General features: G+C 42.9%; 1 protein-coding gene across 1 annotated transcript in view; it reads right to left on the minus strand.

The window, feature by feature from the left end:
* THADA (THADA armadillo repeat containing) overlaps positions 1 to 15,496 on the minus strand; it is an 870,089-nt gene that overhangs the window by 751,871 nt on the left and 102,722 nt on the right. The window contains exons 19-20 of the mRNA XM_089677843.1: positions 12,287 to 12,423; positions 4,864 to 5,025 (exon numbers count right to left, since the gene is read on the minus strand). Coding sequence (XP_089533969.1) covers positions 4,864 to 5,025; positions 12,287 to 12,423 — 299 coding nt within the window. The remainder of the gene's footprint in view (positions 1 to 4,863; positions 5,026 to 12,286; positions 12,424 to 15,496) is intronic.

Genomic DNA, 15,496 nt, shown 5'->3' on the forward strand with positions numbered 1-15,496 from the left:
CACAGTCTTCTAAGTTCCTGTGTCTCTGCTGTCTAGTCTATAGCTGTCCACTTTTAGTTCCTGTGCCTCTGCTTTAACCCAATGTCCACTCTCAGCTCCTGTTCCTGCACATCTGCTGTTCCTCACCGCCCTCTCTAAGCTGCTGCATTTCTGCTGTTCCTCACTATCCCTTCTCATGCCCGTCCATTTCATCATTGTCACTTCTGCCCCTCACTGTACACTCTCAGCTCCTGCACTTAATTTGTCCTTCTCTGTCACCCATCAGTTCCTGCACATCCACTTTCCCCTCTAGGGTAATGTATTTCTGCTGTCCCCTTACTATCCCCTTTCAGCTCCTTTGCTGTCCCATCAGCTCCTCCACTGTCCCATTTCATATCTCGACTCTCTACTGCCCTAAGGCCTCATACACACTGGTTTGTTGTAACTGCTGTTTCTTCCTGACATTAGCAAATCAGCTTTAAAAACTCACCTAAGCTGCGTTTTTTTGCAAACCAGTTTAGCAGCATTTGGTATTTGGGTGTTTTTTTCATTGTCCAAAATTTTAGTTTATTCTGCCCATTGAAATGAATAAATGCTGAACTGCTAAATGCGCCTAGACCCTACATTATTTACAAGCATGTAGCAGTGTTCAGTGTTTTTGTAGTCACAAATGTCCTGAACGCAATTTTAGGGCATTTAGAAAATGTCCTCCAAACTCCCATGCTACTAAACGGCTGTAAACCTCTATATGTGCATTGACACAGAGGATAGCATAGGGGGGCATTCAAGGGCAGAAAAATAAAGGCCAAAACCCACAAAAATTTAAGTTTAGGAACAGCAGTGTGCAAAAGGCCTTACTGTTCCACTGAGCACCTGTACAGTCCCCACTCGGCTACTCCATTGTTCTATCTCACCTCCCTTGTCTTGACTTCCCCCCACAAGTTACTTCAGTCACCGGGCAGCTCTTACATCTTTTCCCACATCTACCTCATTGTCATTTCTTGGTCTCTGCTCTCCTTTACTGTCCCCTCACAACTACACCCAAGTCCCTTCTCAGCTCCCACACCTCTACTGTCCCTCACAATGCCCTCTCAGCAAATGCATCTCATTTTTTTGTCATTCGCCCACTCTCATCTTCTATGTCTCCGCTCTCCTCCACTCCGATAAAATCAGTTTTATCTGCTATCACAGCTCTACTGTCACCTTGCCCAGGAAATAAACTTTAAACACCTGTAAGAATTGGATTGTTTTCTACATACTTACCTGTAAAATCCATTTCTTGGAGTACATCACGGGACACAGAGCAGGCTATATTCATTACTATCTAGGCTATGCACCACCAATAGGTGAATGGACACTGGCAGGTCAACAAACAGGAAGTCCTCCCCTGTATAGCCCTCTCCTATACAGGAAGCACTTCAGTTTTGTAGCAAGCAATGGAATTCCATAAAGAGGGGAGGAACCTCTGTGTCCCGCGATGTACTCCAAAAAATGGAATTTACAGATATGTATGTAGGAAAAAATCCAGGTTTTCCTTATCGTACACCACAGGACACAGAGCAGGCTATAATCATTGCAATCTGGGATGTCCCAAAGCAATATCTTTGAGGGGAGGAAGACACAAATCTTAGACACCGTCATCAGTCCAAGAACCTATTCTGCTGTCCGCAGCACACTGCAGCCAAGGGCAGCATCCTCTGTAGCTCTAACATCCACTTGGTAGAAACTGAGCCATTGACGCCTGATGGCGGATAGCCCAAGATGCCCCCACTGTCCTGGTAGAGTGCACTCTCACCCAAAAAGCTGGGACCTTAGGCTTGATTAACTGGCAGATCCAATGAGAAATAGTTGACCTGGATGTTGCCTGCCTTTGATGGGCCCTTCAGGCAGCACAGACCAGGATTCCTGTCCCATGCTGCCAAAGTAAATCCTGACCACTCAAACTACAGTGATCCTTCTCCTGTAGACTAGAAAAAAAGAAAGGCTAAACACTGTCCTGATTCAAGTGAAAACTAGAAATCACTCTAGGCAAGAAAGATGGATGAGGATGCAACATCGCACTATCATGATGCAAGACCAAGAACGGCTCCGTACTGGAAAAAGCCACCAGCTCTGACACTTTTCTTGCCAAAGTGTTAGTAACCAAAGAAGCCACATTTCGAGTCAAAAGACTAACAGAGTTTTTTTAATTGGTTCAAAAGGTGTACCAAGCTCTTCCTGGGCTAGGCAGGGCCACCACTAGTTGAATAGGGGAATGCATAGATTGGGGAAAACTGGTTCCTGAAATCTAGTAGATTCGCATCCGGAGTTCCCCAATGCTAGCAGGCAGCCGAGAACGTCTTGGGATGCAGGGACCACTGTCCCGGTATTAGCCGCTGATGACTGGGAAAAAACCCTCCTGCCAGTTTTCTAAAACATGGAATACGTACTGCCAACAGAGACGACTCATGCTATGCTGTTCTGCCCCAGCCAGAATGTGGTTTACCTCTCCCTCAACCTCACGACTCCTGGTGCCACCCTAGTGGTTGACATACATTATTGCCATGGCATTGTCTGACCGAACCCTGACCACAACCTGTGCAACTGGTTTGTCCATTAATCCAGAACAAGGCGTACTGCCCGAAGCTCCAAGATACTGATGGGTAGTTTACTCTCCTTTGGAGACCAAGTCCCTTGAACTGTAGCCGATTCCAAACCAGCCCCCCACCCGGAGAGACTGGCATCGATGGTTCCTATCTTCCATATCCCTAGAAGGTAAATTTTCCCTTCTCCAGATTCTGAACAAACAACCACCATTTGGACTCTGCAAAGGCCTGGGGACAAAGCCCCTGGCAACCCAATGATTGGAGCTTCATGATGCAGACAGACATAATATTCTTCTGGAGTGGAACAGCACATAGGAAACCGCTTCAACAAAGATACTATTTCTGCATGCAAACATATATTGAAGGATACCTTTTGCTTCTTATATTCCACTTAAAACTTGGAACCAACAGCTCCCTGAGCAATTGAACATTAAAGTATTATAATATTGACACCCCCCTGTGTCCCCTGCAAGCCCAGCATGGGGGCTAGGAACTTTGTGAACACCTGGGACTGCGACCAGCCCAAAGGGCAGTTCCCCACAACAAAAATGGAAAAACCCATTATGAGCCTGAAAAAAAAAGTTGACATACAAAGATATGCGTCATTGAGGACACCCCTATTTTATCTATTGCTTGCAGACAGGCCATCACTGATCAGACCGATCCCATCCAAAACAGAAGGCCGTCCAGACTTATGTCTAGTGCCTTGAGATCTAAGACAGACCTCACATCCCCATTTTGTTTCTTGCCTGTGATCCTGTCAAGTGTCGTACAATAATAGAGGTGTACTTAACCTGTTAGGTTTCTGCTGCTAGAGACAGAGTAAGTCACCTCAGAGACTGTCCTAGCATCCTCTGACCGAGGTAATTCTCAAAACACAGCAATGCAGAACAAACGCAGTGGCCCAGATACACCGGACACTACTGGTCTATCAAAATGCGAAATACGAACACTGCTAGACACCTCCCAAAAGTCCACTGGTCAGCGCACCTGCCTCCCCCTTTTGGGACCCTCTGCATTTAAATATGCATGTACATATGTAGTCTATGCATTAAAGCATGCATATACGTACGCAGATTGGGCATTAACGTATGTGTGTATGCAGTTTATGCATTAAAGTATGCAGTTCAAGTATGCATGTACATATGCAATTTATGCCTTGATGTATGCATGCACATGTGCAGTTTATGCCTTTAAGTATGCAAGCATGTATACAATTTATGACTTTAAGTATGCATGTATGCAGTTTAAGAATGCAAATACGTATACAATTTATGCCTTTAGGTATGCATGTACGTATGCAGTTTATGCCTTTAAGTATTCATGCACGTGTGCAGTTTATATCTTTGAGTATGCATGTACAGATGCAGTGTATGCCTTTAAGTATGCATGGACGTTTGCAGTTTATGCCTTTATGCTTGTATGGATGCAGTTTATGCATTAAAACATGCCTGCATACAGTTTAAATACCTAAGGATTAGTAAGCTGTAATATGTTACATTTTTGTTTTCGGTTTAATACCACTTCAGCTTTTCATCTTTGTTTTAGAAACACATTTAGGTTGAGGACTATATTATAGCATGCACCCAAGGTCAGAGGGCTCCTTGGGTGCAGAGAATGAAATGTTAGTCATAGTAAAAGGTACCTGCAGAACCCTGGTGTTGCCTACACTTTCTCTGCACTGTTGTGCCATTCAGGAGTATGAGACAGGTTCCCTTTAAGACTGCACTAACGCTGAGAATATTTACCAAATGTTTCTGAGAACACAAAAGGAGTGTGGGAGCCCTGTCCCAATAAGCTCCCATGTTCCCATGTATGCAGGTGTATCCAGTCAATCCTCATTATTCACATCATAGGGCAGATCGGCGCCGCATATATTTTCATATAGCTTTAAACAGTGGCTTGATACAAAGCAAGCCAGCAGTCCCATGCTGCTAAATCTTTAATGGCAAAGAAAAAGGAATTCCTTAACTTGTCGGCACTACTTAAGGCCACAGCGTCTGATCAAAGCATAGTGAGCCCACAAGGAAAATGTAAAATGACAGGGGGGCGTTAAACGCTAAAAGCCTGTTGTTTGTTTACAGCAAGCCCAGAACCAAATCTGGAACATGTGATGGCAGGACCAGTGTTCTAGAATGCTTCTGGTCCGAATTCTGGCAGAATCTGGGCCAGCTGTAAACTGTACAGAACAATTAATATTTTCGGTTCATCAGTGCACTTTTTGTTAGGCCAGTTTTCAGCAGTCCATCAACATAGCTGACTAATCAGGTTTTTAATTGCTTTAATGACATGTCATTACCTTTCATTTCTGCACAGAGGGTATTGGACGGTACACGGTCTTCGGGGAGGGCCTGGGAATGTAGGTCATAGTCTTTCTGTAATATTCTTGGCTGCGTGAAGTAATCATTTGTGTCCCGTGGTTTGATCTCACTCATTATCATGTGCAACTGAGCCGCGGCTTCTGCGAGAGACAATGAGCACAGTCAGTGGGGAACGGTGAACCGCAAACAGCTTTGTCTCCCAGAGTTCATCACTGTGCCCTGACTGTTTTAGGTAACAGGACCCGAAACGTCTGAAGGCATGGCGGTTGTGTCGTTCAGCACAAAGGAGCAGACACAAAATAGTCCCATACAGATCAACTGTTAACAGCTATGGAAATAAAAGGTCATGAGACAAAATGCAAAGGGAAGTACATTAAAGAAGAACTCTAAAGAAAGCAACATGTTATGCTAAAACATAAAGAGAAAATTAGGATATGTATATTCATCATATGCACATATTAATCACTGGCACACATATTTAAAAAAATATATTTTTTATATAAAAAGATAAAAGATCGATCTCTACCAAACTAGTCCAGGGTGCGCTCTAGAAACACAGCATCTTTACTTTTTTTTCTATTGTGTTCATTGCACATACATTGATATACTGTTGGTCACTGTATTCCACTTATTATTTTCTGTACATGTAACGCCGATTGTCTGATCTGTGCAACTTGCCAAATTCAATAAAAATATTCAAATAGAAAAAGAGAAAAGATGACAACAGTGGATGCGTGGGACAGCTTTCCATTTTGGATCCCATCATTCCTCCGTTGTGGGCACAAAGCCTCTTCCCCATAAACTCTCTCTCTGGAGGTGATTCTCAGCCAATGTTTAGAGATGTGCTATATAACACAGTTGAGTACTGTCTGTGATACTTTATTTGCACTAACAGTTACATTTTCAGAACATAGCCCCTTCTTCTAAGGTCTAAGCAATCCCGATAACCAAGGCATTAGCAAAACTCATACCTTGTGCATCAGTACTGTTTGAACCAGAGGCATAACTAGAACATTCAGGGCCCCGATGCAAGAAACTATGAAGGGCCCCCGACTCCCCCACCCTTCCATCATGGTCCGCAGTGTTCCCTTTTACACCACGAGCCGCAGCATTCCCCTTTACATCAGGGTCTGCAGAGTTCCCTTTTTTACCAGAGTTTACCTTTACATCACAGTCCAAAGAGTTCCCCCTGACATCAGACTGCAGGGTTCCCTCTTACAGTGTAAGGGAGAACTCTGCAGACCCTAATGTAAAGGGGAACTCTGATGTAAGGGGAAATCTGAGGACTCTGGTGTAAAGGGGAACTCTGATGTAAGGTGGACTCTAGTCACCAGAGCCACCCCTCACATCAGAGTCTACAGTATTCCCCTTTACATCAGGGTCCACAGAGTTCTCCTTTACACTGTAGGGGGAATTCTGCAGACTTTAAAGGGGATGATGTGAAAGGGGTAATCTAGTGACCACAGTGACGCCCCATAGACTCTGTGTGGCCTGGCTGGAGCTGTCACACTGACCTCACCTCCTCCACTGTTCAGGGGCAGGGCAGTCGCAGTCATCATCCGCTTCTCCTCCCAGCACTCCCACACCCTACTTTCATATCACCCACCTGTTCAGTGTAGTTTTTCATCTCTAGGATTTGTCCCATATTTGTAGTTTTGGGTGCAATATTGTTGAAGAACTCCTCATTCTGTCCATATTGGCAGACTTTAACAAAATGGCGCCAGCAATGGAGACATCGGCTCAGCAGAGGACCGAGCTCCTAGTGACGGAGAGATGTCCTGTCCGGAGTGCAGCTCTGTATTCATCTCACCAGCAGTTGTGTGCTGATCTACCCTCCTCCTTTCTATAGATGTCACCACGCCAGCCCTGCCCCCCCCCCCCCAAGCCCGCCCCAAACCCAAGCACAATTTGGCTTGGGTTATATATATAAAAAATACAAATATATATATATATATATATATATATATATACAGTATATATATAAAAAGAGATGTACACTCACAAAAAGGGGTTACTAATCACTGCCTAAGTATACAATCCAACACGAACAGGGATCAGGAGCTATACAAAATTGCAGAAAATAGTTTTATTACAAAGACTTTGGAAATAAACTATTTTCTACAATTGCATATCGCTCCTGATCCCCGTTCACATTGGACTTTTTATCTATCTATTATTGTAAGCATATCACACACATTTCCAATTTCTCCTTATGTTTTAAACAATATAGTCCTATATAGACCAGATATGGATAGGATATTGGTGAAATGTTCCTTTTGAAACCCTGATTTTACAAAATGTGGACTTTTCGGCCTCATGTACACAGGAAGTTTGTCCAGTTCCTCTGAACACCTTTTCTCCTGGGAAGGAAGAGAAAAACTGTAAAAAAAAAAAAAAAGCGCCTATAGCCGCGTTTTGCACATGGGTTTAGGCACATCAAGTGATTGGGAGTTCATTGATTCCATTGGCCAGAATACACATTTATTCTGGCCACTGGAATGGATGAACACTCATTTTATGTTTATGCGCATTTAGTGTTTTTTCTGCTCAAAAGCTCCTGTGCTGAATGTGCTGGTGACGTGTTTTTCTTCAGCCTGTAGACACTTCTCTTCTTATACACCTGTAAATGCCTATTTGTGTATGGACACATAGGTTAACATAGAGGTTCATTTACAGGCTGTAGAAAAGAAAAAAAAGGCCTTTAAAAGCTGCATTTTTAAGTGTGAGGCCTTAAAGTAATAAGTATGCAGTTGGAATAAATGTGTGTCGCTATTCATTATCAAGCTGAACTAAAGCACAGCTTGCATCAGTCACAAAAGAGAAATGTCTAATTACTTTAACATTTTTTTTGTCCAGACATTTTGTCTGTAACATTCCGAACAGCAGGATATGCATACATATAGGTACTTACTTTTTGAATTCTTCTACAACTGCCAAAAAGAGCAATAGAAATTCAGAAAATAATACAGGCAGCACACAATTATTTAAGCGATGAAATGGATATAGGCAACTCACTGCCACCCCTTTATATCATTTCATGGTGGTTGCATTCATTTGCTTGGTCATCTATATGTCCATGTGTGTGGCCAGCATAAGTGTTTTTTAACTGAAAGATTTGCTGTTTTTTCTGACATTACATTGGGGTGTGTCTTTCGGTTACTTTGTTTGCTAATAATGCTAACATAGCAGTGATTAATTGCACACAATTGAAGCATTGTATGATTACGTGCAATTAATCATTACTAAACGCTGCTGCATTAATTACATTATAAGGGGTTATTTACTCCACCAGTTAGCAACTGACCACTACTGAGGATGAGCAAATCAATTGGCATTTAGGCAAATAGGAATTTATTTTTATTTGTCTAAACACACTCTTGTAGATTATGAATTCTTTACATTATATGATTCTCCATACATCAGACAGACTTGCATGGACTGGAAATATTAAAGTCCAACTGAACTTTCAGTTTAAATCAGCTACCGCATTTTTCGCTCCATAAGACGCACTTTTTTCCCCCCAAAAAAGGGGGGAAAATGTCAGTGCATCTTATGGAGCGAATATGAAGCGGCCGGTCCGGTATTTCAACCGCCGCCGTGTCAGAATACCGGGCCAGCCGCTCAGCTCTTCTCTGCAGTAGAACCTTAGCTGTTCCTTGGTCCAGCGCTGCAGTCTTCCTGCGCCGGCTTCTTTAGTGCGGGCTCTCAGCGTCTTCTGGGACACATGACAGGTGCTTCTCGCGCATGCGCACTGGGCACCCGGCTGTTAGCCGGGTGCCGACACTAAAGGGAGGATAACTCCGCGGAAGTGGGAGCGGGTACCTGTTCAATTCAGGTACCCGCTCCCCCTCCCTCCCCAAAGGTCAGCAGTCTCTTAGTCATCCCCTGTACTGTCTGCAGTCTCTTAGTCATCCCCTGTACTGTCTGCAGTCTCTGATCATCCCCTGCACAGTCTCTGGTCATTTCTTGCACCATGTCCTCAGGCTCTGGTCATCCCCTGCACTGTCTGCAGTCTCTGGTCATCCCCTGCACAGTCTCTGGTCATTTCTTGCACCATGTCCTCAGGCTCTGGTCATCCCCTGCACTGTCTGCAGTCTCTGGTCATCCCCTGCACAGTCTCTGGTCATTTCTTGCACCATGTCCTCAGGCTCTGGTCATCCCCTGCACTGTCTGCAGTCTCTGGTCATCCCCTGCACAGTCTCTGGTCATTTCTTGCACCATGTCCTCAGGCTCTGGTCATCCCCTGCACTGTCTGCAGTCTCTGGTCATCTCCTGTACTGTGTCCGCAGTCTCTGGTCATTTTCTGCACCATGTCCTCAGTCTCTGGTCATCCCCTGTACTGTCCGCAGTCTCTTGGTCATCCCCTGTACTGTCCGCAGTCTCTGGTCATCCCCTGTACTGTGTCTGCAGTCTCTGGTCATCTCCTGTACTGTGTTCGCAGTCTCTGGTCATCTCCTGTACTGTGTTCGCAGTCTCTGGTCATCCCCTGTACTGTCCGCAGTCTCTGGTCATCCCCGGTACTGTCCGCAGTCTCTGGTCATCCCCGGTACTGTCCGCAGTCTCTGGTCATCCCCGGTACTGTCCGCAGTCTCTTGGTCATCTCCTGTACTGTGTCCGCAGTCTCTGGTCATCTCCTGTACTGTGTCTGCAGTCTATTGGTTCAGAATATTTTTTTTCTTGTTTTCTGCCTCTAAAATCTAGGTGCGTCTTATGGAGTGAAAAATTTAATCACAGGTGCATCAAAACAAAAAGGTTTCCAATGTCTTACAGTTTATTTTCCTTTTTAAAGCAGACACAGAGAAAAAAAGCTTGGTCCCCTGGAGACAGCTGCAGAATGGAACCTTTGCTCTCTGTAGGGAAGCAGTAGCCTCACTGCAGAAGTCCCAACATGCTCACTAGTAAGTCAGACCTATAACTCGGAATATCAGTAAATCTCATGCTCTTTACTGATTGCAGAGCTCTGGCTTTGACTCAGGCATGTCAAACCTCTTCATCACTGCTTCCCCACAGAGAGCAGGCCATGGATGAGTAACAAATAAAAAAGTTTGTAAAGCATTTAGCCAAATTAAACCAACAAGTACAACTAAGCTTTAAACAGCTGCAAATTTGGGATCCGAATATAAAAATATATATTTATAAAAATGTGAAATATATTTATAGCTCAACTTTAAAAAGAAGAAAAAATGCCTCCCTCACCCACCTTTACTAATGAAGTCTGTTGCTTGTTGCTGCAAACAGCATCCAAAACACCAGTAGTGCGTCCAATTCCGTTGTGAGGTTGACTATAACTCTATAATCAATTTGCTTACCTAAACCAATTTTTAGGCTTTAATTTGAAACATAAAATTCAGTAAAACCCCTGCTCTGTTTTTATATGCTGACAAAAGCTTAAAGATTTAAATGTAACTAAATAAATAAAATATTATATATATATATATATATATATATATATATATATATATATATATATATATATATATATATATATATATATATACAGTGAGGAACAGGAGTATTTGAACACCCTGTGATTTTGCAAGTTCTCCCACTTAGAAATCATGGAGGGGTCTGAAATTCACATTGTAGGTGCATTCCCACTCAGAGACAGAATTTAAAAAAAAAATTCAGGAAATCATTTTTAAAGAATGTATTTGTCTTGCACTGCTGAACATAAGTATTTGAACACCTGAGAAAATCAGTGTTAATATTTGGTGCAGAAGCCTTTGTTTGCAATTACAGAGGTCAAACGTTTCCTGTAGTTCTTGAACAGGTTTGCACACACTGCAACAGGGATTTTGGCCCACTCCTCCACACAGATCTCCTCTAGATCTGTCAGGTTTCGGGGCTGTCGCTGAGCAACACGGAATTTCAGCTCCCCCCAAAGATGTTCTATTGGATTTAGGTCTGGAGACTGGCTAGGCCACTCCAGAACCTTGATATGCTTCTTACGGAGCCACTCCTTCGTTATCCTGGCTGTGTGCTTTGGGTCATTGTCATGTTGGAAGATCAGCCACAACCCATCTTCAATGCTCTGACTGAGGAAAGGAGGTTGTTGCTCAAAATCTCACAATAAATGGCCCCATTCATCCTCTCCTTAATACAGTGCAGTCGTCCTGTCCCCTTCGCAGAAAAGCACCCCCAAAGCATGATATTACCACCCCCATGCTTCACAGTAGGGATGGTGTTCTTGGGATGCAACTCATCCTTCTTTTTCCTCCAAACACGACGAGTGAAGTTTAGACCAAAAAGTTCTACTTTGGTCTCATCTGACCACATGACTTTCTCCCATGCCTCCTCTGGATCATCCAGATGGTCATTGGCAAACTTCAGACGGGCCTGGACATGTGATGACTTGAGCAGGGGAACCTTCCGTGCAATGCATGATTTGAAACCATGACGGCGTAGTGTTCTACCAATAGTGACCTTTGAAACTGTGGTCCCAGCTCTCTTCATGTCATTGACCAGCTCCTCCCTTGTAGTTCTGTGCTGATTCCTCACCTTTCTTATCATCAGTGATACCCCATGAGGTGAGATCTTGCATGGAGCCCCAGTCCGAGGGAGACTGACAGTCATCTTTAGTCTCTTCCATTTTCTAACAATTGCTCCAACAGTTGATCTATTTTCACCAAGCTGCTTGGCAATTGCCCCGTAGCCCTTTCCAGCCTTGTGGAGGTCCACAATTTTGTCGCTGGTGTCTTTTGACAGCTCTTTGGTCTTGCCCATGGTAGTAGTTGGCGTCTGACTGACTGTGGGGTGGACAGGTGTCTTTAAAAAACTCAGACAGGTGCTACGAAGTTAGATTAATGAGTGGAGTAGAGGTGGGCTTTTTAAAGGCACAGTAACAGGCCTTTGAGAGCCAGAATTCTTGTTGTTTCTTAGGTGTTCAAATACTTATGTTCAGCAGTGCAAGACAAATACATTCTTTAAAAATATCATACAATGTGATTTCCTGATTTTTTTTTTTTTTTTTAATTCTGTCTCTGAGTGGGAATGCACCTACATTGTGAATTTCAGACCCCTCCATGATTTCAAAGTGGGAGAACTTGCAAAATCGCAGGGTGTTCAAATACTTCTGTTCCTCACACATATATATATATATGTATGTATAAAATGTATTTATTTCTAAATACTAGAGTTGTATCTGGCAATTACTGCATTAAACAGTGCCATTTTCAGGATGCAGTAGCAGCTATAGTATAACCTGCAGGCTGAAGGCTTCTTTTTTAAATAAAGCCTTCACACTGTATTGCAACAACTCTGAGTATCTTTTGAAATGCTAATGTTCATGGGCAACTTTTACAAAATAATCATTGCATTTTACAACATATCTATGTGAACCATTTCTTAGCATCCTTTTGCATTAAAAATAGTTATCACTACCTTAGCATAAGAAAGACTTACCTGATTCGATATCCATTGGCATAAGACCTTCTGGAGAAGAACTGTGCACAACAGGCGAAACGATGGTGGAGAGTCGGTAGGACATTGTAATCAGCTGAAATACCAACTTCCTCCATTCCTCAACCGCTTGGAGACTCCTAAGGACGATCACGGACATTTTCATCAAACACATCGTGATGATAAAAAGATACAAATAAAAGCAGCAGAAGAGTGAAATCACAAAACATACAAGAAACAAATACATTTATCCCAGGTGCCAAGTCACCATGGTGACTAGAAATGACATCCTGATGCCTGGGTTCACAAACTGCCTCCTAATGCAAAATAGCATCCTATTTAATTAAATGCAAAATCGCCTCCCATTGACTTCAATGGAAAACACCTCCTATTGACTTCAACGCAAAAATGCCTGCCATTGACTTCAATGTAAAAACTGCTGTTACTAGCATGTGAAAACTTATCTCCGCATGCCACTTTATCGCTCGTGAGTCTGGAATGTACTGCTATAAACTAGCACAGGAGCCTTTTCGTAATGGTACTCAAAACACAATGTCTGTGGATCACATCTGTTTGAACCACCTCAATAGAAACACATATCTAACCTGTCATGCAAATTTGTGAGTTTTGAAAAGCATCCAGAATCGCATATGTGTGAACTAGGGCGGTTCTATTCACACCTGGACATTTAGGGATCTCAGCAGAATCATTGTGATTATAAAATGCAGGTTCAGGTGCCATTATTTCAATGGCACCTAAAACGTGGTGCAATTTTGCCATGATCATCGTGCAGCAAATCACATCGCAGGAAGCTTGTCGCCCAAAAGCTGCCTTTTCCCGGGCACTGACAACCCACGCTATGCTCAAGAAAAACTGGCTCCTAACTTTTAGCTGGCCCCTGGATTCAAAGCAAAATTTGTCAAACCTTAATTTACCCTATATAAGAAAAAACTGAATGCTTTACCCAATTTTAATCCGATTTTCAGCGTGATTATGTGTGGCAACATGAATGTGTTCTGCTTCTTCCATGGGGCCAAAATCATGCTGGAATCGCGCTAAAGTAGTACAGGAACCTTTTCAAAATTGTGTCATGGTGAGTTGCAATGGTGTGGACAGACACCCACCCATCGCCATGCAATTCTGTCCTTCAGACCTCCCCCGTGCTGCTGGAGCCATACGGTAGGGCTCCGATGTGATGATAGGACTGTGTGATTGTCGGGCTTTATGATGGGGGAACTGTGTGATTGAGGCCTCTCTGCGATGGGGGGAGACTATGTGACTGGGGGGCTCTGTGATGGGGAGAACGTCAATGTGAAACCTCTGATGTGTATGGAAACCCTCTGATGTGACGGGGGCTCTGATGTAAAGTTACATAGTTTGTCTGGCTGAAAAAAGACAAAAGTCCATCCAGTTAAAGTAGAAGTTCAGTCAAATCCTCTCTAAACTTAAACCTCTAAGCCCTATACCAATTACCCTGTGAAGAAAAGAGGTGTATACTTACCTATTCTGAAGGCACTCCAGTCTGGTCACGTGAGCTTCCCTGAGGCTGGCTTCAGTTAAGAGGAGAGATCGCTGACAATGGTTGTAATATCATGTTTTTACTCATAGGCTTACTATGGGGAATCCATTGGTCGGCTGTCCCCCCTATACACTGAAGCCGGAGCTGGGAGCCGATCACGTGACCGGACTGCAGTGCCCTGAGAATAGGCAAGTATAGACATCTTTCCTTTACAGGATAATTATTATAGGACTCAGAATGGGAGTGGGAGAAGGTTTATATTTAGATAGGATTTGACTGGATGTCTACTTTAATTTAAAGGATACGTTCACCTTTGGGAACATGTTACATGTTCCACCTGTTCTTAGGGTGGAACATGTAACATGTCGCCTTATCTATAGCCACCGCCCCCCCCCCCCCCCCTCCCTCTGACAGATAGTACTATCTGTCAAATTTTAAAAGAGCTCCGCCCACACGGCTGCATCATTCATTCATGGACTTCCATGAATGAATGAACTACAAGTCCCGGCTGTTAGCTTGTAGTTTTCAATGAACTACCAGGCCACTGTGGAACATTGTGGTAGTTCATTGAAGCTTCCTGTCAGAATATCTGCTTGGCCATACATCCCGTACGGCAAGCAGATATTCTGACAGGTCTGCAGGAGACCTGCATGGCATCGGCGATCTGCTGATCACTGATGCAATGCTTTCCAGGCTCCTATAGACAAATATAATAAATGCACATTTTTTTACCTGCAAACCACGTTTTTCTTTGTTTCTGTTGTAAAAGTTTGCAAATAAATAATTGTTCTTCATAAATTTAGGCAAAGATGTATTCTGCTACATGTCTTTGGTGAAAATAACCCAAATTAGGATGTATTATTTAGCCTGTAGGAAAGTTATAGAGTTCACAAACTATGAGAAATATCTGAAAATTGATCAATCCTGAAGTACTGACGGCCAATCTAATTTCTTGAGGTCCAAGAATGTCAGAACAGTACAGATATCCCCCAAATTACCCATTTTTGCAAAGTAGACAGTCCGACGTATTGCATAAGAGGCATGGCGAGTTTTTTGAAGTTGTAATTTTTTGTTATAATTTTTCGGAAAATTAAGGGAAAAAAAATGAAAAAAATTTTTTGTACATACTGTCACCAGTGCAGTACAGCGTCATCATATAACTGGCATGGTGGTGATAAAGGACACTGACTGGTGACAGTACGAAAAAAAAAAAAGTATAACTTAATTTTTTTCTATTATTTTTAATTTTTCTATCACTTTTTTTCTCTTTTTTAAAGATTTTGTTTTCATATTTCACTATGACCAAAGTAGTATAATGTTACCATAGTAACATTGTACTACTTTGGGGAAGTGATTAGTATTTTTTTTTTTTTTTTACACAATTTGCGTATAGCAAAGAATTACTTTGCTATAAGCAAGCATTTACCTGAATGAAATCGAGCCATTCAGGGTTTTTTTTTTTCTGCTTAGCTGTGATTTGGCCACAACTAATCACATGACACAACTGGGCTGTGATTGGCCCAGTTTGTGCATGTGATCACTGTGACCATTCACAGATAGACACACTTGTATACAATGGATGGCATGAAAGGAAGCCATCCATTGTATACAACTGTCATGTGACCTGCTGTGATTGGTCACAGCAGGTCACATGATACTGGCAACGGGGCCGGTACTCAGATCTGTCATTCGTC

Source organism: Staurois parvus, unplaced genomic scaffold (genome assembly GCF_062004578.1).
Source record: "Staurois parvus isolate SC_StPar_1 unplaced genomic scaffold, SC_StPar_1.0 ptg000192l, whole genome shotgun sequence".
In the NCBI taxonomy this organism is placed as follows: Eukaryota; Metazoa; Chordata; class Amphibia; order Anura; family Ranidae; genus Staurois; species Staurois parvus.